The following is a 27,003-nucleotide window of genomic DNA, read 5'->3' on the forward strand; positions in this document are numbered from 1 at the left end:
GTGTGACACATAGGAATGTTTGTCTGTAACTTGACAAGATATGGTGGTTTATTTTGGCTGTCTGGTTTCTTCTACCCTTTAAAACTATCTGCCATCTTGCTGAAAGAACAGGTGAGGTGCAGGGTCAACTGCAATCATAGACAGGGAATTTGTGGATTCCCTGGCTCACACTGTTTTTGGGGCCTTGGTGACAATATACTTGTAAACGGTCACTGGTGGTGTGCATGTCAGGGCCCAGTTTCACAAAGTGGTGGACAAAATTTTTTAATCTTACAATTGTCGTAAGATATTTTGTGCGTCACTATTAGCGTACCATTACCCTACATGTGTGATTATCATATATGGAAGACATGTTTGAGAAAATGGTCCCTGCACTTCAGATGTGGGAAAAGGTTGGACACTCCACTTTCCTCCACCCAAAACTCTTTTGAAATAACTGATTCTACAGCATTGAGCACCAGTACCAGTTGAATTAGTGAGTCAGCATGTGATATATCTTTTGACTATCAGTTAGAAAGACATACTGCCATGGTATAACTGAAATGATATTGAAACCGACATTCAAATCCTTGCATGTTTGACAATGGAAGGAATGTTGTTCAAAACAAAAAGATTTTAGGCAGCACCCTTATCTTTTACATTTTAAATGTAAAAATCTTTGGTTCTTTAAACTAAAAGGTACTGAAGATAAATGTGACTCCCCAAAAGTGTGTAGCCCTTGGATTCATGCATATGGCATTTCATTTCTAAGCCAAATCATGTTAACTAAAAAGCCATCATCATTCATTCATTCAAGTCAACTGTCTGGAAAGTGTGTTAAACTTGGATTTCATTGGATTCTCATATTATGAATTTGATTTTGTTCAGCCAGATATTAAAAATTATAGCTTAAAATTAAGTGGCTTCTTTGAAAGTACATAGAGCCATACTTTGACAGGCTTATTGTCATTGAATCCGTAGCTTGAACTGGCTAATGATATGATCACAGTTTGCATTTTTAAGTAAACCACACTTAATTGTAAGTCTTGATCCAACATTGACGGAAGACGCTTGGAGTTCAGTCTTGTATGGCTCACATGTTACTGTGCATAAAAGTTTGCAGAATTTTAGAAACGTTTGAACCCATAAGATTATGCAAGTATATTCTACATTAACACTCGTTATAGGCGACCTCAGAATACGCATTGACAGAATAAATTACGCGTTACATGAAGAACAGGGACCAGTATTTAACGACTTCGCATGCTCTGATTTTCCAGTTTTTTATGTCATTGGATAGTCACACTAATCCACTGCAAACGTTCTCCCATTTAGATGTATAGGGGCTACGACTTCACACCAAGATGTTAAGCAAATGTCATCAGGTGAATGGTATGCTTGCCGGATTCATGTGACAGGAGGTTGCCAGGTGGAAGCATTGTTACAGAAACACTACAGCATCACTCGCTCAACACCAGAGAATTTTGTAGAACGTAAAAGATTTTCTGCGCTCTGGATGTCCAAGTAACAATGGCAGCGCATAATTTCACACTATCATTGACTAAAGACGCAAACCATAAAAAAATGGTCTGCCGGAGATTGGGTTGCACACATGTTGTCCTACAATACGTCCGTTGTTGACGCCATAGTATCTTCCAACAAGGTTACAGTGGTGTACACAGCACGTCAGATACCACGCACACTGGTGATGAAATGTACTGTTTACAGATGAATCACGTTCTCACCTTTACCATTCAGATGGTCATCAGCACGTGTATCAGCATTGGGGTGAGCATTACTTTGACACCTGTGTTGTTGACAGAAACTGTTTGGGTGATGGGTAAGCATAGTGTTAGCCAGCTACCTGTCCATCCATCCAGAAGAACAGGTGAAGTAAAAACTGGTCCAATTTGGACACCTTGTTTTCAGCACTTTTAATGGGATAAAGTGAAATGTGGACACTGCTATAACAAAATATCTCCAAAGGGGATATTTAGACACCTTCTGCTGCATTTCTGGCTAAGTCCTGTTGGTCGGTGATGATGTGGGGAGGTTTGACATTTTGCCACCGTACTCCTCGTTTTGTCATTGACAGTAACTTGAATGCTGCGGGCTACCAAGATTAGATCCTTCAGCTCATTGTCATCCTTTTCCTGCAGCGTCACGGCTCAAAGATCACCTTTCATTTCAGCAGGACTATGGTTGTCCCCATACAGCTCAGGTGACAAGAGCATTTATGGATGCCAACAACTTTCATGTAGACCCTTGGCCTGCACCTGATTTAGCACCTATTCAGCAGGTTTGGGACAAAATGGAACGACGCTTGAGGCGGCATTGACGCCAGTTTCAAGATATTGATACAATGGTTAGAAACCTAACCAGGATGTGGGGGAGATTCTGTAAGCACTTATAGTGACTCGTATTGTGACTTCAATGGGACGACGATGTACAGAAACCATCAAAGCTGGTGGTGGACACACCCGTTACTGAGCTTGCCATTTTGATTATTCCTCCGTCAGTGACCTTGAAAACATGTTAGTGACATAACTTAAATAACCATTTTTTGTCTACTGATTGACAATAGGTTGTTCTTCCACCATGAATATAAAAAAAAAAGACAGTAGGTATTCGAAAATGGAAGAACAATATATTTATATCCAAGCACGGTTACTTTGTTGAGTATAAATATCCATATGATCATGATCTGGTACAATCATGTTACATGGACATGCCTATGAAAGACATCCCCCCACCCCACACCCCCCCGCCAAAATGTCTTAGTTCATAGTTCTTAGTTCAGCAATATATGACAACCATCTAGACAATTCCAGCCAATTTTCATCACTAAATGTCTGTGCTATGCTTCAGCCTATACCCAGAGTGTACATTTATAAGAAACGAAAATAAACATACTGTTTATCGGAAACTTCTTTTTAAATGACATCCAAAAGAGCTGAACCATGCAAAATGAAGCAGAAGAGAAAGTTACATATGTATAGATGCTGACATGTACATGTAGAACATCTGTTACTCTACATAATGAACCCCTCTCGGCTCTGAGGACCATCTGTGATTTTCCATTTTTGAACGTTGTTACCATGTCTTTTACGGTAAAAATTATATACACAATAATGTATAATTTCAAGGCAATATTGAATCTTTTACAGTATTTGTCACCACTCTTTGTACATGTATATATACATGTACAAAGAGTATATATATATGTATGTCTGCAATCTGAACGGTGGAACCCTGCGGAAAATCTGCCCACTGGGGTAATTAAAGGAAAGAGAATACCTTGTGGGCATTAACCTGACCAGTGGGTAGTGGTTAGCACAGGACAAAAATAGCCATTCATGGCCAAGTCAGATGCAAAATGTTCCCACAAGTGATACGGGATGACAAGGTCACATTTGACATATATTATCTGACATTATTTTTCTTATGCAACACCTGGAATAGACACTGTATTTATTTATCTTTTATGCCGTCCTCAAGAACGTTTTACTTATACATGGAGGACAGTGGCCAACTTTAAAGGTGGAGGGAAGCTTCATCTCGGGGCTGGACAGGGGTGGGGGGTGTACTGACTTGGGTTTTTCGCATTGTACGTGCTCCACTGGCATGTCCGTGTGCATGGGAATTACTTCGTTACACAGTATATGTAGGACAGGAGAAGAATATGGCTTTTTCCTGTGGCTTCTATTAGAAAATAGTCCAAATCCCTATACAAATCTTCTGTTAACTTAATGCTGAAGAACAAGTGTAAGAGGCTAGAGGCCAATTGATAAACATAGATGTAACTACACACGTGCTTTCAGACTTTGATTTGGCTGGTGATAAAACTATAACAGGTCACAGGTGTTGCATCATTCAGTGTATTAAACACTTGTTATTTAATACTTCTTGTCTAAGATTGGCATACAGCAGCTCTGTAATTGTTCTTTTTACCCCCCATTAAGAGGATACATGCAGCTGAGGTCTGTGTAGTGACAGGGTGGCTGCACATGTACTGCTCTACTGACTGAGGCTGGATACATTGACGTGTGTAATATTTTCATTTTTAAAGCAGCTATGGGAGATTTGCAACAAGACATGCGAATGTGAGAAATGCATGTTGCTTCAGGTCATGAGGTAACCTTCATGTGTAGGTCATGTGTTGGCTCTTTATACATGTTCAAGTAGACCTTATACATATGCACATGAATGTGTTCACCAAAACATGACTACAGCAACATTGATCCAAAAAACCCAGCCTTCACACATTGAGTATTGGATGGAGCCAGTACACTAAGTACTGAGTGTGGCTACATGTTAGCAGATGTGGCTATTTCTGCCTATCTGGTACAGAGGCTGTGTCACTAAACCCAATTTAGAGCCCTAAAGGCTCCATTTTCCTTCTTGTTCGATGACTTGGTGGCTTTACCCAATCATCCTTCACACTTTCATTCCCACATCACTTCTACATGTAAGAATCTGGGCAAAATTTCCATGTGGTAATGAAGATACTGGACAGTGGGCTGCAGTAGGAGGTTGTAGTTTGCTCTATTTGAGCCCCTAAAAGCAGCACAGCTGGAAAGGATTACAAGCACCTTTAGCACTTCCCTTAGTTATCAGCCTGCTGTCATAGATTGCCCTCAAGCCTGTTGGCTTCCAAACAATCCACCAGTAATCCCGTGTCATCAGGCCGCTTGTTAGCCTCCCTCTGATATCTCTGTTACCTGCTTTTACATATATAAATCACTCACAGCCCGCTATTTCCAGGACAGGTAATTAACAATGACAAAGACATGCATCAGCATGGTGTCTGCTTATAAAGTAGCTGCCAGTTAGCTGCCTGTCACTATGGATTGTGCATTTATTCTGCACATTTCCACAGACTTCATGATATGGCTAAATGTACATGTATTACATATTTCTCTGTTAAACTTTGTGCCTCAAATTGTACTTAAATGATATTTATAATAAATTTTATATATACCAGCAGATACATATATACATGCCTGCATATTGTGTGTGTAACTCATAATGGCATATCCATGGCTCAGTTGGTTAGCACGCTAGCCCAGCGTAACAACCCAGGAGCCTCATACCAATGCGGTCGCTGTGAGTTCAAGCTCAGCTCATGCTGGCTTCCCCTCCGACCGTAAGTGGGAAGGTCTGCAGCAACGTGCTGATGGTAGTGGGTTTCCTCCCACTATAGTGCTGGCCGCAGTCATATGAGTGAAATATTCTGGAGTACAGCATAAAGCACCAATCAAATAAATAAATAAATCACAATGGCATATCTCAGAAAGCAAATTTGTGCTTACAGTATTGTATCAAATTACAGTGTGGCCTGGCTTGAGCGTGCCACTTTGGGGACAGGTTCCTGAGCACATTATAGGCTACCTCATGCTATAATGAAATGACCTTGGGATCCAGTACATAGGGCTACAGTCTCTCTTACAGGTCTTGATTTTGACAGTGAACCAAGTTTTATTGATGCAAAATGTGTTTTGTCAAATGCATTCTTATTGTTAGTTTACTTCAAACTCAGATTTTTGTTACCTGAGGATTCAAACATTTTAACCCCGTCCTATAAGTCATACCCTGCGAAGCTGGCCTCGCGTTGTGGTGCTACATGGCGTATGTTAAACATTTCCACAAGCTGAATTCAGGTAATGTAGTTTTGTGCAATTTACTTTTAAATTAAAAAAAGGTACAGTGCATTTGGTATCCAATTAGTCCATCTCTGATCCTATCAGTTGTCTGTTAGTAAAGAAATCACGTGGTCTCTTGCTTGCGACTCATCGTACAGAATTGCTGATTAAGCCACACATGCGAAACTAATGGTGCCACAACGACACATGTGCATTTGGAATCAAACCGCTGGCAAAGAAATTGTAACTGGTTACAACCTCTTCCATTATTCATAGAAATATCTGTTCTATTTTTCTTATACTCGGGTAATATTCAAAAGCTATGGCCTATAATATCAAATAACACATGGGTCACACACCAACAGTAGGAAACAAAGCAGATGATGGTAAAAAATTCTTTATTCGTTTGCAGTTTTAGCTGTGGTCACATGAAAGTATACCACAGATTTTTGGGGGACAAGATTTGGGTCGTGTTATATTCGATTGCGTGCCATGTAGAGGCATCTTATAGGGAGGCTATACTGTATGTCTATTTAATAGTACCCTAGCATTCCACCCACTATACTCCTACCCTACCCACACACACATGTACATGGAACACCTACACCTGTCTCTATATTCTGTGAATATGTATGCTTTATGACCATTGTATACAGTGATCATCACCTTTTGGCAAGAAACATGCTTTATTCTAGCTACTTATAAACAGCTTTACACACATCTCTGACACTATCACAATTTACAGTCATCTTCAAATACAAGTACAGTGAAAGGAGTGAAGGACGTACATTTACATGTAGGCGACTTTTATGGATGTTGGCTGGAATAATGGTGAAGTATGATCATTGTGAAGTCAAATGAACCCCACACATGCTACATATGTTGTCGCTCTTAACTTCCCAGTTTGCCTATCAGATGTACAAAACTCTCTTCAGTGGCTTCAGTGTGCCTGGAACAATGCCCAAGAAGAAACATGGAGTTGAGAATTTTTTTAGTGTTAACAGTATATAATCTGAGTCCAGTGTGTTAACCAGCAGTCACTTTCACATGGGCAAATAGTTTGTGATATGGGCGTGCCTGCTTAAACTATCTGACAATTTAATACCAGATTTAACTTTAAGCCTAGTCTTTAATTTTGTACTTGGCCCGTTAAAAATTGTGTAACAATATATTAAATACAAACTAAATCTGCTGTTGTTCGGTACAGCTGAATTGGTTACTAGGTTTTGTTAAAATCTTAAATATATAATATGACTTCATACCTGTATTAACTACACCATTGAACGACTGGACCCAGAATACATTTTTACGTTTCTGTTTAATGTGATTTACTGTAAGCCTACCTTTAATTTTCTATAGTACATGTATGACGGAGGGCAATTTAAGTTCTGTGGACATTTTTTTAGAAATACTGCATATACTGTAGACTATACAAGTGCATGGTATGAGGCCAAGAGTATACTCGTATACTATGTACTTATCTTTAGACACATGATGATACATGCACACTTCTGGTATGGTAGCGTGAGCACTGTGGCTGGATACATGTAACTACAAACAGAAGGACTGGCCTGCATGCACATGTAGATGTATTAATGTACATGTAATTGCAGCTCATAAGCACACAGTACTGAAGACATAAGACTACCAGTAGTGAATGATGGTAGAATGGCTGTATCAGGGGACAGAAGGTAGATGTATGTGTATACACATCAACTTATTGAATTTGTACAGAAATATGTGGTCCTTACTGTCTTATGTAATGTAACATTTGCAGAATCCCCATCTGTGCTCATAGACTTAGTGTGTACATGTTTATGTGTGTAAATTATATCCCCACCCAAGTTGTGCTCACCTACATGTAATGCCATCTGCCCTCGAACTCATCATCTAATGGGAAAGATGAAACCTACCCTATGGGGGAGTAGTTCGGAATTGTTAATTAAGATGTGAGGTTCCATGGATCATCCAGATAGCTGAAATCCAAACTAGTGTGTTCATCCACATACATGTATGCCTTTCTCTCTAATTGTTTATGACATGAATAGTAACATGTATGCTGGATTCACTGTTTAGTCCAGTGCCACATCTGTTATGGTACTAATGGTATATGTATTACATTTATATGTATGTACAGTTTATTAACCATAATGTGTCTGTGTTAGGATTAATTCTACCTGCTCACAGGTGTGTGTATAGCAGAACATGGGTAACAATGCCCTGCCTGTCAGAAGGGCTAGGGGATCTAGGGGACTATCACATTTAATACTGTGTTTTTTTTTTATCTCAAAAGGAAAATTTACATGTAAATGCAATTCACTCACTGATTATAGGATGTTGTATGTTGTTAGAAATGGTTAAGCCAAATCATTGATGAAGCTGGCATACATGAACATGAACATCTTTCAGATCTCCTGTATGTGTAGGTCGAGAAGGGAAAGTTGAGGAATTACAGTGAGTGCATGGGATGTAGCGGTAATTACATGTCTCATCTGCGGATGTCACTTGTCAAATATCAGAGCAAACCTACATGGATGCTGTTCTGTAGGATTTATTCATGCAATCATTCATACATGTACATCGTGGACATTGTTTTGACTTCCAGGAACATGTGGCTTGCTTTTTAATTCCCTTCAAAAAAACAAATATGAATTACTTAATACTAATTTTTAATTTATTACTGGTACTGGAATCTTGTTGTCACAATGATATGTATGTCAGAAAGAATTAAACAGCTTGTGTAGAGAGTTTTTTATGGGTGGGGGGGGGGGGGCATAGATGTACATCCACATGAATGTCAGGGTTATGTACATTCTAACTTGGTAACACTTGAAAGGCATTTAACACATACATGTCTGTAATCTTACTCTTAGATTATAAAAACAAGTACATTTATAAGACAATTTTAAAATAAAAACCCTGATGTTGGCTATCAGAAAATCAAACTGCAGTAAGACAAATCTGGATAGTTTTCAGGTTGTTTTTCTTTAATATACATGTACAGTATGCCTGCCAGTGATGATGTGACATTGTCCGTCTATTTGTCCATCTGCCTGTACATGTACCTGTATGTAAACTTCTATGCATTACCATTATACTACAAAACTGCTTCAGTTACATGTAGTGTCATAGAAATTTGTTGATTGATCTTCAACCACCATAGCAGAAGCCAACTGAAAACGAATCACTTTAAAATTTAGAGGCCTTCCTCTCTTTTGTGCTGTAAAAAGTGCCTCATATAAGAGGTTGGAATAGATGCCTGTGTACATGTATTTTGATCATTAACGCATAGGCCAATGGCATGGTACAGATAGTGCATGCCCTGGAATGGAAATGCTGGATATCAGGAATTGTCAGCTCAAGACAAGGAACGTGTGCAGAGCATGACTTGAACACCATACTGTTGGCAGCTGACAATTCTGGATATTGCCACAGTCTGAATGTTTACCAGTACTTTCAGAACAAGCAGATGAAAGAGGGACAGACAAAGGAAGAAAACTGCATTAGAATACAGTAACACAAGATTGTTGACTGTTGCCACAAGGTCATTGGTTATTGCCATGAGCTTGTTAAACAGGGGATATTACTTTGTGAGTATGACTTGGTTTAGCATGAACTGGTTATCATATCACATCACGTTTTAATTTTTTCTGCAGAATTTAAGGTAGGGTACACCTACACAGGATTTACAGTATGGCAGCTGTCACTGCCATGGATGTTTGCTTTTGATGGCTCTACAATAAGACTGTTGTTGACAGATTGCCTTCATATTTTCGGAGAACGATTGACTTGGGTTCAAGAGCATAATGTGTTTATAACATGTAGCCTGTGGTATTATCATACTTCTTGCTATGCCCTGTAAATGTATAGAGACTTCGTTCTCCAAGCTGTCTTGGTGCATTGATTGTGTGACATCTGGAATCATGCGTTTATCAAAATTTTGTGGTACCATCCTCTGGTAGTCAAAGTAGGCTTTGGATCCAGGGCATCTAGATTCTGCAAAAAAAAATAAACTTACATGTATAGAGCTCCTTTTTCAAATTTCCTTTCACAAGATGTCAGTCATAGTGCTTCAAGAGCTCCTAGCAAGCATTAGCTTCATGATTTGTTTGATATTCTTAATGTTCTTGCATGTATTTCAGTTGATTTATTTCTTTGTTCCTCTATTTTGTTCCGTTCTGTTGCAGGACTACATGTGTATTTTCAGTTCACATTACCAGTACATGTTTATACTTTATACTTTTAGCATGATAAGGTGTTTACCCAGTGACTGTTGAATTATGTAAAGGAAGTGAACCTGCCCTCAAAGAGTTATCGTTTCATGTTATTGAAATCGAAGGTGGAACATGTGCTACAGGTGTGAATTATGACTAGGTGTATCTCCATGAAGATCATTCTAGTATGTCTGATTAATCAGTTACATAATATGTACATGTATAGCTCATAGGTCAGAGATTAGAATATGTTGCATTCCTGCTAATTATAAAGGGCAAATTTTCTAGATGGAGTACTAATTGAATGTGGCTTGATTGGCATTTTCCTATAAATAACATAGTCCTGGTTTAATAGAATTCTGGTTAAGTTATTGCTTCCACTTTTTAAATGATAGGCATGACTAATGGAGAAGAGAATGGTCACGTACCTGTAATTGATACATGTTCTCTGGAGTCATGGAGACAAAGTTTTGTGAAAACATTAAACTTTCTTTACAAGTTTACTGTACATGTGCATGTGTCTTTGAGTATAGATTTATATACCAGTGTACTATTGAATTTGTGACCGGCCCCGATAGCACAGTTAGTAGAACATTCGCTTCAAGGGCGGTAGATCCAGGGTTTGTCCTGGGTTGTGTCACACCTAAGACCTTCAAAAAGAGGAAGTTTTTACAACGTTAAGCCCCAAACACTCATTCACTACTGAATTTGTTTTATATAGCCTTTAAGAGGTACAACGGGGTGAAAAAAAATATAGATGGTGAAACATCAGAGTTTTTTTGCTTAGCTTGGATAATGAATTTTGTTCTTTCCTTAATTACATCGCAGTTATCGATGTATGTGTCCTCATGAAACATATGGAGTCCACATGCACGGCAGCTTCACAGAAGAGTCTTCCATTCTGTCTTGCAGCAAAGGCACTGAGAGGAATGGAAGCAAGAGAATCTGGATACTTCCCTCTCCACAAATGGAATTGAACCCATTCCCCTGCTTGTTTTAAGTCAGCTATGCTATGCAATATCTGATTTGTTGCAAAAGCTTTTTTGATTATTTCTCAGATACACAAGTTAAGAGTTTGTATTCAGCCTGATAAAATTATGTACATCTACATGCTCATTTGAGGTTTAAATTTGTAATTGTACCTCTGTGTGTATATATATCCTAATTTTAACCTAACCTTCTCAGGTATAAATTTGGCTTGTGTGGGTGATGTTTATGCATACTAACATTTAAATTTGATATCAGACTTTACTTACTTTAGCTTGTGTAATGTAGAATCACCTTTGTTTTGAAGGGAACAGTTATTCCTGTATGCTCTAAGGTTTACAGATGCCGTACATGGATGTGTACCTACCTAGTATACGTGTACATTGGTACATGGATAATGATGTATATGTCAAAGTGTACAGATTGCAGATCACATAAGCAGCTCTGAAAGCTTGAGGAATTACACCTGTTCTGTTGGTATTTTCACCTGTAGTGACAGGTGTGCTGTGAATGGTAGTGACACTCGGTCTAGCTGCCAGGCTGGAAAACACCCCTTAGTGATGTGAAATATTGTGGGCAGGCTGTAACCGTAAATGGCAACCGATCATACTGCTGGTATTGATTATGTGAAGCTGCAGGAGAAAATCCATAGACATCACATTGGCACAGTTCTGCTGGTATGTCTGCTAACATAGCTCAGCTGGGGGCATGTGTCATGCCAATAGTACACAGGTCACATTTTTCACGGGGAATGTACATGTTCTCCCTAAAATAATGCTAACAGAGCTCAGCACTCAATGAGAATAATTCTCTTTTAAACAAAGAGATACATCTACAGGCATGTCCCCTTTTTTGTCACCCAAAATAAAAGCACTTTGATGTCCAATATAATATACAAGTGCAACATGTTATATAACGTTTATTATACACCAACCAATGATGAATATGCTAGTGTAATATTTCCCGTCACATGCTCACAAATATATAAGCAATGTCCAGTGAAGGCAAGGATCGTGTACTTATCGTGCATTTGTTTGATGAAAGTAAAAGCTGTCATGGTAACTTCTGCATTGTAAATCCTCTAGTAATAACTCTGTTCGCTGTATGGTTTGAATGTACTCGCCAGTCTTGCAGAATACATATGCCTGTGTCGTGTAACAGTAGTACTAGCATGAAAATTAATTTCTGACTTTAATGCTGCGACAAGCAGCTCTAGTAGTCTAGTAGTCTAGTAATTTTTGATATGACATATTTCAACATGGATCATTCATTAATGAGGGATCCAAGAGCAAGAAGATATCAATTTCTTTGCCAGCCGGTCGCAGATCTTGCAAATTAGATGGTTTTTTTTGTCACAGACTCACGTACATATACCTGTAGTGCCATAATGGTGACAATTTATCTGTGAATTTTTGAGCCATGAATCGGTTACCAACTCTATGTATATTCAATTCAGTTAAGTGTTGGACCACTTTGGTGGCTAAATGGTTTGAGCATCCGCCACGAGGTTGGTAGACCATGGATTGAAACCAAGAAGATTATGTCAAAGACTTTAAAATGGTACTTTTTGCTGCTCATTTGTCGATCAGCACTGACAGATTAGAGCAAGAAAACAGGTTTGGTTGGCCCAGTGTCAGTGTAATGTGGCTGGGTGGAGTGTCATGTCTGGGGTCTTTGGCATGATACATCAGTGGCACCTAATATAATGGCGTTACGGCATGGAGTACAGTACGGAAGCAGTACTGCATGGACTCACCCTACCACAAGAAGACACAGTATATGTACTCACATCTACATGTATACATCGTCAAATGACTGAAACATTGTTAAGTGCGACATACAGATATAGCATACATACTTACATTCTTACAGTTAAGTGCACTCACTAGGTTTTGCTGGAAATAACATTCTCATCAAGCCTTTTCTTATATGTACTGTAACTCTTCAAACTTTTTGCACATTGCCAAGGTGTTCATTTGAGCATATTCTGGAGGCATTATTCTGTGTTGACTGCTAAAATGTTTTTGTGAAGCCTGAATCTGGCCAATACAACTAATGTAATTTTGTCTCCATAGTCAACTTGAAAGTATGCATAAAATGCACTAAAAGTTGCACCTTCATATGTGAAAAGGTTGAGGAATTAGGGTAGCTTGCTGATGTAATACAAGGTGGAACTGAGCTGAAGGCATCTGGTGATGATTTGAAACTATCCCAACATGTGGCAGAGTGAAAACATCAGTATACTTTTATCTCCTAATGCAACAATTGAAATTAAAATAGGTCTGCATTATGTCTCTTATGATGTGGAAACAGTGCAAGAACTTCTACAATTACATGAGAAAAAGAAAAATAAAGTTTTCTTCCACAAATGTTCAACACGAAGTTTGAATTTGAGGTATGGTTTATAAAGTTGACTAACAGTTTTATTGTACATTTGTTTTTATTTTTAAAAGTGGTTTAAATGTGGAAATATGTCTGCTGGCAGGTTGAAAGTATTTAGAGATACAATGCACATTGTCTTTAGTGACTCTGTATGTATAGTATACATGTAGGTATACATGAGAAAGTGACATTTTCAATTGTCTGTTTTTCCTGTGGTTGAATTTTTAACACCCCTGTTGTGTTGGAACATCATTATCACAGCTATGTTTATTATGTTATGACAGGTCTTGTGAAACTAGGGATACACTGTGCCAAAGGGAACAAAGTGGCCATAAAGATTGTCAACAGGGAGAAGCTGAGTGAGTCTGTTCTCATGAAGGTGAGTATATCATCACTTTGTATAACATCCAAAAGCTTCAGTCTCCTTGGTGGAGTTATGTGGTGGTGGTGGTGGTGGGGGTGCTTTATTTTAAGCCAGTATCCTTTTTGTTTATTTATTTGACTGGTGTTTAAGGCTGTACTCAAGAATTTTTCACTGGTATGACAGGGTCAAGTTTATAAATGGAGGAAGCCAGAATGCCTGGGGGTAAATCACTGACCTTCACCAGGTACAAGAGGATATGGTAATTACATTCACCAGTCAGACCTGTATGAATAACTACCTCTCCCACAGGTTCATCAATTGCTGTTAAAGTTTGGAACTTGGTCAACTACCCAGTGGAGGAGAGTGATTTTCTGTTGGATATACATGTACCTGGTTTCCCACATCTGTAAACCTGACTACTCTCCCATATGTCAAAGGCTGCTAGTTTGAGCTTGGTTCAGTTGTTCCATGGGCCAACATATACATCTCCACATTTATCAGACTGTTTCCAGTGTACACACAGGTAACAGTACATGTCCCTCGAGCACATATCAATACCTGTACTGAAATTCTTCTACCTTTTTGCCTGTTTGTAAAGCATATTCTGAAGGCATTTTTCTGTGTTGACTGATAAAATAACACTTTTTGTGAAGCCCTGTAACTGACCAATGCAACCAATGTTGGTTTGTCTCAAAAATCATATTAAAAATGGACATAAATTGCATTAAAAATTGCTCTTTCACATGTGAAAAGGTTGAGGAATTAGGACATTTATATGTGATTATTTGAAGAATACAGCTTTTCATTGCTTGCATGCTTAAAGACATCCATTAATTACATGTACGGCTCATGCAATTACCAGCAATACCAGCAAATTATTCAGTTGTCAAAACATTTGACTGGAAGTGCTCACCAGTAATGGTGTAGTGCTGGATGAATGTTTTATTTGTAAATAACATTCATTTGTAGCAAATACATGTGGCAGATGAGGTTTGTTTTGCTCTGTTTACAGTGTGTCAGCTTACATGTACCAGGTAGAATGCTCTCTCTTGGCACTGTTAGTGTCTGTTACATCAGATAAACATATTGATTGATGAGATTGTACTGACACTCTGTTTGAACAGAGGGTAAGTGCAAAAGGCCGTGTGAAATATGCACAGAATCATACAGGAAAACATAAATAAATGAGATTTTACAATTTTGACTTCATACATGAATATTGACCTAAAATTTGCAACATGTAACCATGTATTCAGTGTAAATTTGCAACCTTTTTGACCTCTAAAGCACCTTTTTCAGTGGAATTTTATTTCTGCATACAGTTATTATCAAAATGACACAAAAATGGTTTGTCTGTGTCAGTAAAGATGTAAGCTTCAAGCAACTATGCAGAGTATTTCTCTACAACCTATAGTTCTCTCAAAATGTTTCAAAATGTCAGAGAATTAATGTACATGTAGTAATTAGGAACTTGAAAACTACGGTTTCTGAAAGGATTTGAGTTGATTTGGACATAAAAACTGCAATCATAGTGACTGGGAAAGCTTCATAAAGATCACAATAACTGAGGGAGAAAGAGGAAATTATTATCCGTAAACTGATTTCTGAGACTTGGTAACAGGTCATAATCTAGAGTTTTATTATGATGGTTTTGAATGAGAAACAGTTGTATAATTATCATTATATGGTGACTAAGCTAAGTGTGATTAAAGTGACAAGAACAAATGTAACCAGTACCAGGCCTCAATGCATGAAACAGACCAGTCCCAGTGTAGCTCCTTCACAAGTCTACCATGTGTATGCAGTGGTGGCTCCTCTTCATAGGTATACAGCTGAGGATGACATATGTCTTCACAGGATATGCAAAGTAATGCATGAAGCATTACTGCAAGAGGTATGCAGTACTGGAAAAAATATTTCTGCAAAGGTATACAACACTGGACAAAATATTTCTGTATGGGGTAGAGGATTAGGATTTCACCACAGGGTATGCACTAGAGGATAATGTTTTTTGTGAAGGGGTATGCTGGGTTTTCTTCAAGCGGTGTGCCGTATAGGATAATGCTTTTCATTAAGCGGGGTGCTGTAGAGGATAATGCTTTTCATTAAGGGAGGTGCTGTATAGGATAATGTTTTTCATTAAGCGGGGTGCTATAGAGGATAATGCTTGTCTATAAGGGGGGTGCTGTATAGGATAATGTTTTTCATTAAGCGGGATGCTGTAGAGGATAATGGTTGTCATTAAGGGGTGTGTTGTAGAGGATAATGTTTTTCATTAAGCGGCGTGCTATAGAGGATAATGCTTGTCTATAAGGGGGGTGCTGTAGAGGATAATGTTTTTCAGTAAGGGAGGTGTTGTATGGGATAATGTTTTTCATTAAGCGGGATGCTGTAGAGGATAATGCTTTTCATTAAGGGGTGTGCTGTAGAGGATAATGCTTTTCACTAAGGTATGTAGAGGCTGTAGAGGATAATGCTTTTCTTTAAGGGCAGTGCTGTAGAGATAAGGTTTTTCTTCAAGGGATGTGCTCTAGAGGATAATGCTTTTCATTACAGGGGTGTGCTTTGGAGGATAGGGCATTTTTTGAAGGCTGTGATGTATAGGATAATGCTTTTCATTAAGTACTGTGCTGAAGAGGATAAGATTTTTCTTCAAGGGATGTGCTCTAGAGGGTACTTTTCTTCAAGGGGTGTGCTCTAGAGGGTACTTTTCTTCAAGGGGTGTACTGTAGAGAATAATTAAGGCATTTAATATTCATGAAGGTTGTTTGTGTAAGTACCATTCTCATCACAACCATGCATCTGTTGACCAACAACTCCATCCATTGACAAACAACTCCGTCCATTGAATGACAAACAACTCTGTCCATTGACTGACAAACAACTCCGTCCATTGACAAGCAACTCCGTCCATTGACAAGCAACTCCGTCCATTGACAATCAGTTCGGATTCGGATTGGTGTTGAATAAACTCGACAGTAAAAGTACATATAGCTCAGGAATCTTGGGAAGAGTTCTGATTTTGTATAAACATACTGGCGTGTTAGCGGTGCTGAATGTTCTCCATGTGAAAGTCAGTGAAATGATGCATGCAAATGTATATTGTAAACAAGCATAAATATGGTTGTCATCTTCAAACAACATTACCTCAGCAAAAAGTCTGTGATTCCAATTGTACCCATAGCACACAGGTGAACGAATTGATCAACCATGTGTTCACACAGAAGCAGACTCCTCAGTAATGATTCTGGTAGCCTATACTTAGCACTTGTCCTATCTACATCTGAGCCTGAGGTGAACTCAACTAGACAGATTCTATCTGTACACATGTGTGTATGTATATTTAGTACATTATTGCATGTTAACCTGCGTGTTCTTCAGCCATGACCTTGACCTACAATTGCACTCATCAACATGCGACAGCAAGATACTTCTATCTCATCAACCATTGTAGCACTAGTTGACCTAATACTCAGCATGATCATGGTCATGCCATTATGGTGATTACATGTATGTTCAGGAGATTCTTGCAGATACACTAATATCAGAGTTCACTAAGTCAATTTCATACTTTGGTAAACAATGTACCATGCACTTAGAAAAGGACACTTGCAAACAGAAACATGTTTAAATCCAAGGCCAAAGGGATATATACTCTGATATTTTTAGCAGACAGTATTTCATTTTATATTGACTGCTGCAGTCACGTGTATGTGACTTCAGTGGCATGTCCAGTAAGCTGTTTACATAGTGCTATAGAAACATAGCCTTGATTCTGTGTCAGCTCACTAGATTTGTGGCTAAAAACTGTGGGCAGCATTCTTGGTTTGTGTGCTATGTAGGGGACTGGAATGGGCTGAATAATTAGGACAGTGCTGTGCCAAGATCAAAATTGGGTTCTAGTCTCCAGAGAGCTTAAACCCTGGCTATGGTCAACGCAAGTCTGCATAAGCTTCTCATCATTACAGATGCCTCAGTAGTCAGTCTGCTCAGGAGAAAACAAGATGTGGGTTGATTTTGTAAACGTTTGATGTTTTTCACAAATAAATTCAACAAAAGCAAGTTGTTGTGTTACAGAAAATACTTGGTCCATGAAGGCCACATTATGTGTAGCCCTTTGAAACAGTATTATACATATTGTATATATTGACAAATTTAAAAACAACCTCTATATTTGTACACACAGAGTTCCCACTGGTTCTTGAATGATCTCGAATTTTCATTGAAAGGTTTTCAAGACCTTTAAAATCTTATATGCTACAAAAATAGATGTCTGTTGATATAAAGCCATATTGCAGTTTTGAAGTGCACGTGACACATCCAGGTAGATAATGAGCCGGGCCGGCGCATATGTAAAGCATTGCAACCCTTGGCAGCCACACGCAATTGAGGAAATTTCATGCAATGGAAGTGAATCTTTGTGACATGCGAAACATTGTATGAACTCCAACATATACTTTCACTTCAAATATGTAGAATTTTTGTAGAAGACAAACAAATTTTTTAGAATGAAGCTATGTACTCTGGCCATAGTCTGTAATGTGTACAAATACTTGAAAACTGCTACTGGGTTATCTCCACATGATAGACAAATTACCTCGCTTATAAGTGAATGGACCTGGAAAGTGCTGGAAAATGATATTACATGCAGGTCATTGAAAGCCCTTGGAAAGCATCCCTTCCATGGATACAAACCCTGTACAATATGTATACGTGTTGGGGTATATCTACATGTACATGTAGTGTAGCCTACAAATGTTTGTTCTTATGTCTATATAGATGTCTGATGAGGTTAATATTGAAGCTACAGGTAGCCAATGTCGGGTTGGTTTAGCAATATTTTCATGACATTGGGTGAACATTCTGCCCGGCTGGACCAAATCTTTTTGTCACAACCAAATTGCCTCTGTTAACCATTCAGAATGGGAAATCATTTCCCTCTGCTTGTTGCTGATAGTGGAATGTATTAGTTTACTGAGGCTTTTCCCCACATACAGCACAATGGCCAGACAATGGAGGGGGTGTGGGCAACTGTCTAGAGAAATATGCACAAAGTGATAATATTTAAAAAAACATGAAAATGGAATGTTGACTGTTGTTGTTGGCTACCTGCATTTTAGCCATGCCGAGCTATGCACAACCAGTGAGACCATAAATAGAATATTCACATGTGTGGCAAATTTGCTTATTGATATTTTAACACAATTCATTGGTTATCCTCTTTTTGATAATAAAAAAAGCACATGTACTGTTCATGCACATGTACATGTATACACTCACAATGTCTTTAGCCTGTGTAATTAGTGTAAATCTTTAACCTTTTCAACCTCTAAAGTACTTTATTGGTGGAATTTAGGCAAACAGTTTCTATGAAAATGACACTAAAATGATTTGTTTGATCTATCTAAAGAGGCAAGCTTTATAAAACAGTGCAATGTATTTCTCTACTCCTTATAGTTCTCTCAGATTGTTTCAGAATATTGGTTGCAGTGGTGGTGGAAAAGGTTGAAGAGTTAGGGTTGCAGTCATGTAATATGAATGGCCAGTAAAAAAAAAACAAACTTAAATGGAAAATGTATTAGTCTTGCCAAATACATGGCTGATATTTATGCATGATTAAAGTGTTAAGAAAAGAGAAGTCAGGTTCAGTCCTTTACCCTGTGGATATGAAGGGATGCAATACATGTATCTCCTATTGAATCCCGAGGATAAGACAGCCAGGGATTCAGTTTAGCCTGTGGTTCAGCTTAGCCTGTGGTTCAGCTTTTTGTGCTTGCATGTTTCTAAGACCCTGACTTTTTTAGACCAGTTTATGAGGTGCAGAATGACATTGAACTGAAAGTAGCATCACTTTAGCTGCATTCCATTATCTGACACAGTGTGTTTACCATTAAAGTGTGAAAAAGATGGTTTTATTGCAGTTTAATACTGAATAATGCTCAATTTTGGATGGAGTCTTTCTGTAAAAAGCAGGTGAAAAGTTGAATGGACAGTATTATGTGTACCTATAACCTTGTATTTTAGAAGCCAATAATGACAAAATACATTACTGAAAAACAACACTTTAGGCTTGGGCCTTAAAAGAGATTATAGAATTGTGACCTTTAGATAAAGTGTTTTTCTGTCAATGCACAGACTCTGTAATCTTGTCTATGCAAGATGTATAGTTTGTTGACATGTATGTGTAAAACAATGTTTAATGGTTATTTGACCAAAGGACCAAGCCCTTTTGAGACAAGGACTTAAAGCAGACATGAAATAAAGGAAAACAGCATACATAAGTAGATTACAGATTTAATCTTAAGGCCTAGATGCACAGGTTCTCCTGTATCACATGAATAAGTGAAACTATGTGAAACATCTATATAGCCTCGCTGGAAAAGCTTTGATGCGCTACTTTGTGGAAGGAATCTCCATGTAACATTTGTTTTTCAGTACAGACTATTTGTGTGATTATGACCTTTATATTGTTATAAATCTCTGTCTTGAGGAAACCACCGGAATTTGCTGGCCAGGTGCCATGTATGGGAACATTAAGTCAGATGTGTCTTGTTATCAACACGGGGATGATGATGTACACTTGCATCCATAAATGACTTGGTACAGGTGTTCTGATCATAAAAAATATTCACATGGTCTCTGTTTTATTGAAAATAATTACTTTTCAGGTCGAGAGAGAAATAGCCATAATGAAGCTGATTGAACATCCTCATGTACTTGGGCTCTATGATGTCTATGAAAATAAAAAATATTTGTAAGTATAAATGTGCTATCATTGCAGTGAGTTAACCACCATTGCCGCTAGCACAGCATAATGACCCAGCAGCCTCTCACCAATGCGGTCACGCCCAGCTCATGCTGGCTTCCTCTAAGGCCGTACATGGGAAGGTCTGACAACAACTTGCGGATGGTTGTGGGTTTCCCCCGGGCTCTGCCCGGTATCCTCCTGCCATAATGCCGGCTGCCGTCGTATAAGTGAAATGTTCTTGAGTACGGCGTAAAACACCAATCAGATAAATAAAATAGAATAAAGAAACCACCATTGCATTGTGTCCTTATTTGTGTGATGTTCTGCAACACAAAGATTTTGTGATCTCTGTAAATGTCTTCAATTTAATGCTCTTTTAATTAAGAACAAGCTAAAACTTTTTTTATATTAAAGATCTACAAGCAAAGTTTTTTATTTATTTTATTATTAAGCTTTGCTGCATCTTTATGATTTTGGGATGTTGGAAATGGAAGAGATGTTTTATTCTTGAAATTGTATCCATGTTGATGTACACGTTTGTCTGCCAGGTATACGGATGGTTCTCAGATCTCTACTGAATGTGAAGTAAAGAGCTATCATTCATTACATAAACCTCTGGTTGTATTCTCTTTGACAGGTATTTAGTATTAGAACATGTGTCAGGAGGAGAGCTCTTTGACTACCTGGTAAAGAAAGGCCGACTGACGCCTAAAGAAGCCAGGCGTTTTTTCAGACAGATCATCTCAGCTCTGGACTTCTGTCACAGCCACAATATATGGTGAGTAGCGGGAAGACTGTGTTCGTGCTGAGGGAAAAACCTTTACTGTAACTCTTCAACCTTTTCGCATGTTTGCAAGGTGTTTTGTCATGTATTTTCTGAAGGCATTATTGTGTGTTGACAGATAAATTTATACTTTTTGTGAAGCCCTGAAACTGGCCAGTCCAACCAATGTTGTTTTGTCTCCAGACATAAAAAGTGTGCATAGATTGCACTGAAAGTTGCTCTGTCATATGTAAAAAAGTTGAGGAATTCGGGTAGTTATGTTTCTTAAGCAGAAAACTGTTAAATTGTGTTTATGCTAATTGGTAAACTAGATAAATGTACCGTAAGTTTGCATGTAAAAAGGAAAATAACGCATAAAATGTCCAAGGGTGAATGGGAGTATATATATATGTATATGAATATGCCTTGATACATCTGTGTGCATTGGCTGAGTGAGAAACAGTGTAGATGAAGAGTTATAATAGTGTAGGGGGCCATACTTTCCTCATTTGACTAAAGCATTTCTATTGAATCCTTGAATCAAGTTTCTTTCAGTCCGGATGTACATGTACCTGGCGATCACTTTCATTTCCTCTACCCATGAGTCTGACTGTCACTGTATATAAGAAAAATTCTTGAGGATGACTTGAAGCACCAGTCAAATAAATACATAATATCTATAGAAATATGCGTGTATGTAAAGTAAGCTAGCTTGACCAGGTCATAAATATCAATAATGCCTTTGGTAGGTGCAGTAATTTATATCCACTGTATGCAGCTGTGGGGAGTTTGATTCTGACATATACAAGGGAGAAAATTATTTCAGTCACTATTGGTTAGAATACAATGGTGCTGTTTTTAAAATAAAAGACAAGAAGAGTGTGTTTTCTTTTTTTTAAAATTTAATTTTGCTTACAGTCACAGGGACCTTAAACCAGAGAACCTATTGTTAGATGAGAAGAATAATATCCGAGTGGCCGACTTTGGAATGGCCTCTTTACAGGTGGAGGGCTCTATGCTGGAAACCAGCTGCGGGTAAGTTAAAGTGATGTTCACTGGCACTCACACAAGGCCAAGTCTAATGTATGATTGTCACAGATGTGCACTGTTTTATGACAGTTGGCATATTCCACACAAAATGAACATTTGGCGTATATAAACCCTGTTCATAGATAACTAAAATATTAGTTGAGATTAATTCAGTTTTAAGGAACAAGTTACCAGAACATTTTTAAAGTATGTTTCAGCGGGTTAGTCTTACTTTCCTGCCGGACTGTGATGGGGCTGTTATGATGACAGCAAAGTAACATATTCATTGTCTGCAAGATTGTTACTTTATGGTAAATGTAGGGTCATTTGCAACGTTAGCTTGGTGAAAATTAACATGTATAAAAATCTTCTCATGTAGGCAAGTACATTAAGTTTGTTGCTGTAAAACTGGTACATTTTGACAAAGAGAGAAGTCTCCCTTTTGTTGTAACATTGTAATGCAATGCAAGTCCTGCAAATTGAAACATCACTCAGCTGTTATATTTGCAGTATTGGAGACCAGACTGTTGTATGGATCAAGTTCAGGACTGATTTGCTGTTGGATATGTGTAGCCTACTTAACTTGATAAAGACATCAGAAACAGACAAGCATGTAAATGCTTGTGCATATTTGATATCTTGCTCTAAAATAATATCAAATTTTTAATATTGAAACCTTATTATGTATGCTGTGTATAAGCACATGAGGTTTTGTAGCATCAGCTTCACCAGGTCTTGACGGCGTAAAACACCAATCAAAAAAAAAAAAAAAAAAAAAATCACCAGGCCTTGACAGAAGGAAATGTATTTTAATCAACATGTTCATGTATTTTGATCTCTATTCAAACAGTGATATTTACATAGTGTAAACTAACTCAGAAAGTAAAACAGTAGGGCAGTTTCACATTCAAACTCTTCTGTCGATGAAGGTAGAAAAAGTCTAACAGTATCGTGTAAGCTGTCAGAAATGATAGGCAACTACTTTTTTCACATTTACTGTAACATCGCTGTATGACAAAAGTTTCATAACAAGTAATTTGGAGTAGACGAATGCTGGAGAAAATTGAGAATCTGAAGGTTTGTGAACTTGGTAAGTTCCTAAAGGAAAGAGGTGCGAGACAGGTGATCAGTAATTAATGTCAACAAAGGTTCCCAAACATTCTTCACAAGTCACATGACACAGTAGGACTGTTTTTACCTTTGACGACAAAAGAGTTCCAACTCAAATCTTCCATATTACACATGTGTGTCCACTGACATGTAATTGCGGGATATTGCTACAGTGCACTGTGAGTGTCCTTGGTAAGATGTTAAGCTGTCATTTCTGCTGCCCCCTCAGGTCTCCCCATTATGCCTGCCCAGAGGTCATTCGGGTAAGACTTTCTCTGGGTCTGTCTGTTCCAGCACTGTCAGTTTTGATGTTTTGATGGTTTCATTTTGATTTGTGTACTGATTTTGTGTGCAGGAACTCATTTCACAGAAGCAATATAATAAGATGCCATGAGCAAACTAAAACCTTTGGCTTTGATTACAAAAATTCATGATTTTGTGGATGGTCATGGTCGTCAAAAACTTGGGCAGCTATCACGTTGTGAAATGAGACTCAGTTTTTGTCCTCTGACAGGTTTTATTTAACATTATCATTCCTCAGTTTTTGTTTTATTCTTTGGGTGTGATGGTTGTTCTGCACAGTTGTTCATCTTCATTTAATCTCATGTTTCATTTATTAATTTTTGTTTGTGTGTATACAATAGGGAAATGCTTCTGAAATAATAATGATAGTGGTAATGAAGATCTGACCAGTTATTGTCAGGTCATATTTATTAATTTGAAATATCTGTTTGAATGATCGGTAAATGTAATTTATCCCTAAAATTCACTACATATTCTAGCAGCAGACAGGTAATACAGACAATCACCTGTCCACTGACAAAAACTACCAAGACGTATTTCATTTAAAATGGTGTATATGTATTTAAAAAAGACTTAATTTTCTGATATTGTATTCAAGCAACTTATATATATGCATGTGTTGCTATGAGCAACTCTTGTTGATTATTTCCCGTGTTTTTGATTGCTGTTTGTACAACCATATTTGAGTTACTCCCCTTCATTTTGCTGGGAAATTTGAACTTTCCTTTAGTTCACTTTTCCATTAGTTTACTTTACTGCTACTGAACATGCATGCTTTTCTTGTACAGGTATCCTGCATTCATTTGTGTATAGATCTGTGACTGAAGTGATATTTGTTCTGCTCATACACCAAGGATGTACCATGTGGTTTATGTGGTTTCTTGAGCATAAAAATCTGAAAAGTGGTTAATATTATTATGTGGTTTCTTGAGGATAAATATCTGAAAAGTGGATAATATCATTATGTGGTTTCTTGAGGGTAAAAATCTGAAAAGTGGTTAATATTATTATATCGTTTCTTGAGGATAAATATCTGAAAATTTTGTACGTGTATATATAAAAGAAAATTGCTCTAAAGTGGACACAAGCCACTGTTTTTTATTGGACTTTTGAAAGAAGATAAAAAAAAATATTAAGATGGATAGATTTAATTACAAATTGCTTGTGTTTACTTAAAGTTTTGTGGGTTTTGTTTGATCTTCATTAGGGCGAAAAATATGATGGTAGAAAGGCTGATGTATGGAGCTGTGGTGTTATTCTGTATGCATTATTAGTGGTAAGTATGGTCATGTACCCCGGAGAACAAAATCCTATGAATTAACATACTTATGTGATATATCGACTGGGCATAAAAAAATGGGCCGTACTTTGACACTCAATTTGTCCGAAACCCCCTCTTTTGTCAGCTTCTAAAAATTACACACTCAAAAGCCATTATGTCCTTAGTATACAGACCAGATTTCACTTTCACCCTTTCAGATTTCTGTTCATGCGACCAAAATCAAAATAGAGTCAAAAATGCATTTTCCGGACATTTGAAAATGATGTTCTACCTTGTTTTACTTAAAAAGGTGATCAATTGGTCCTCCATTTTCTCGGTAGACAGCGAACAAACGTTTCTTCCATGAACTGATGTCCCGAATCTTTCTTACGAGTAATTTTTTTCCAGCAGTCCTGTATGCGTGCTTTTAGTTCATCCTCAGGCAATTTTTCCGTGCGACCCTCATAAACCTTCTCGCTCAAAGAATTCCACACAGAGTAGTCCATGGGATTGCAGTCAGGGCTCTGCGGTGGCCACTCTTCTGTAGTTATGAATGAAGGGGTCACTTCCTCAAGATGCTACTGTGTTGCACAGCTGGCATGGGATGGCGCACTGTCTTGCTGGAAGAAAAAAGTCATTTTCTGGGTACAACCGGCGAAAATCAGGGAGAAGGCCACAATCAAGATGTATCATGTAATTTTCGGAATTCGACTTAGTCTTTTCGGTATCATTAAAATGTATGCGAGTGTTCCCACGCCGGCAAACTCCACCAGAAACCATCAACTTCTTTGTAAACTGACTTGATTCATGGTACAGCCTCTTCAGATGAATGTCCCACTTTCATTTGCCATAAATGCGGTGGTTCTGTCTATTGCGTCCTATCTCAAATGGAAAGTCTCTTTCATCCGCGAAGCCAATTTTCTTCACCTTCTCCATCGAAAACTTATTAAGGGTTCTGCAACGCGTTTTTCTTTTCTGTCAAACCGTTTCAACCCTTCTTGATTTATACTTGTACGATTTTAATCCCGGTTATTTTGTCATATTTCTCACAGAAATCTGAGATACTCCAAGGTTCCTTGCAATCTGTCTCTTTGATTTGTGAGTGCCGGGATTGTCTTCGTAGGAACAAAGTCCCTCTTCCACATACTGAAGATTTCTTCCAAGCAAACAGTTTTTGTTCGTCCACTGCCTGACTTCCTTTCTAGAGAGCCTGTTTTTTCTCACTCTCTGATTACATTGTTAACGGAATTTTTATTCCTGTTTTTCACCAGAAATTCTTTCACAATTTTTGCCTCTCTTCAACCCTTCTCAGAAAAACGTGTTGTGATCAATTCCTTGTCCGCCGCAGAGAATACCATCTTGATTCAGCAAAACTTGTGGCTATCTCACAGAAAGGTTTCTCTGACGCTAGAGCCAGACAATTTTTTCAGACTTGATTGACGCGTGTCACACAGGTGCAGCACATGCTCTACCCATGACGCCTGACAGATGATGCAATGTGGGTCACTGGAGTGTGCATTTTTGAGGCTGTGTTTTCATTTTAATCCTGTGTATAGATTACTCAAGCTATAACCTTGAAAATTGGTCAGTATATTAAAAAATTATGCCATTTGAATGTCTGAAGGTTGAAAGGCTTTGAACAAAGGATAGTGGAGCAATGCAGCATCAAAGTATGGCCCATTTTTTTATGCCCATCTGATACATTCTGAAAAAGGCATTCAAAATTTACATGCTGATTGTAGACATGCAGTTCTGCTAAAAATAAATAATGTAAGTGGAGCTACTGCCATGAGCAGAGGGATTTAATCTTTATTATTTAACACTCCCATGTACTTTTTTCCCATGTTCTTGTTTTTGTTTAAAGAAGCAATCATGCACCACAGTTAGATCCTGAAGAACTTTGGATTTAAGATTACCATTTGATGTTATTCCTCAAAGGCAATGTAGTTGTTGACCAAATGTATTTTATGGATATATTTAGTGGATGCTAGAAAAGCTTCTTTGCTGCTGAGACATACTGTGAAGTACAAGTTAGTTAGGATGTAGCATTACAGCATGAAGAGCATTCTGTTCAAGTGACATTGTGGTTTGAGGGTGGGAAGTGGTCATTGATCATGTTACATAAGAGCCAATCAAGATATATTTTTGCAATTCTGTACAAGTTATCAACACAAATGATTCTAGTACTTCCATGCCTTTTTTTTAAACATTTACATTCTAT

At 38.0% G+C, this 27,003-nt stretch overlaps 1 protein-coding gene across 1 annotated transcript in view; it reads left to right on the forward strand.

Annotated features, from left to right (window-relative positions):
• LOC135467975 (serine/threonine-protein kinase BRSK2-like) overlaps positions 1 to 27,003 on the forward strand; it is a 51,806-nt gene that overhangs the window by 6,641 nt on the left and 18,162 nt on the right. The window contains 6 exon segments of the mRNA XM_064745947.1: positions 13,489 to 13,583; positions 20,237 to 20,322; positions 20,954 to 21,094; positions 21,998 to 22,114; positions 23,448 to 23,481; positions 24,729 to 24,797. Of these exon segments, the coding sequence (XP_064602017.1) occupies positions 13,489 to 13,583; positions 20,237 to 20,322; positions 20,954 to 21,094; positions 21,998 to 22,114; positions 23,448 to 23,481; positions 24,729 to 24,797 (542 nt within the window).

The sequence above is a fragment of the Liolophura sinensis genome, chromosome 6 (genome assembly GCF_032854445.1).
Source record: "Liolophura sinensis isolate JHLJ2023 chromosome 6, CUHK_Ljap_v2, whole genome shotgun sequence".
In the NCBI taxonomy this organism is placed as follows: Eukaryota; Metazoa; Mollusca; class Polyplacophora; order Chitonida; family Chitonidae; genus Liolophura; species Liolophura sinensis.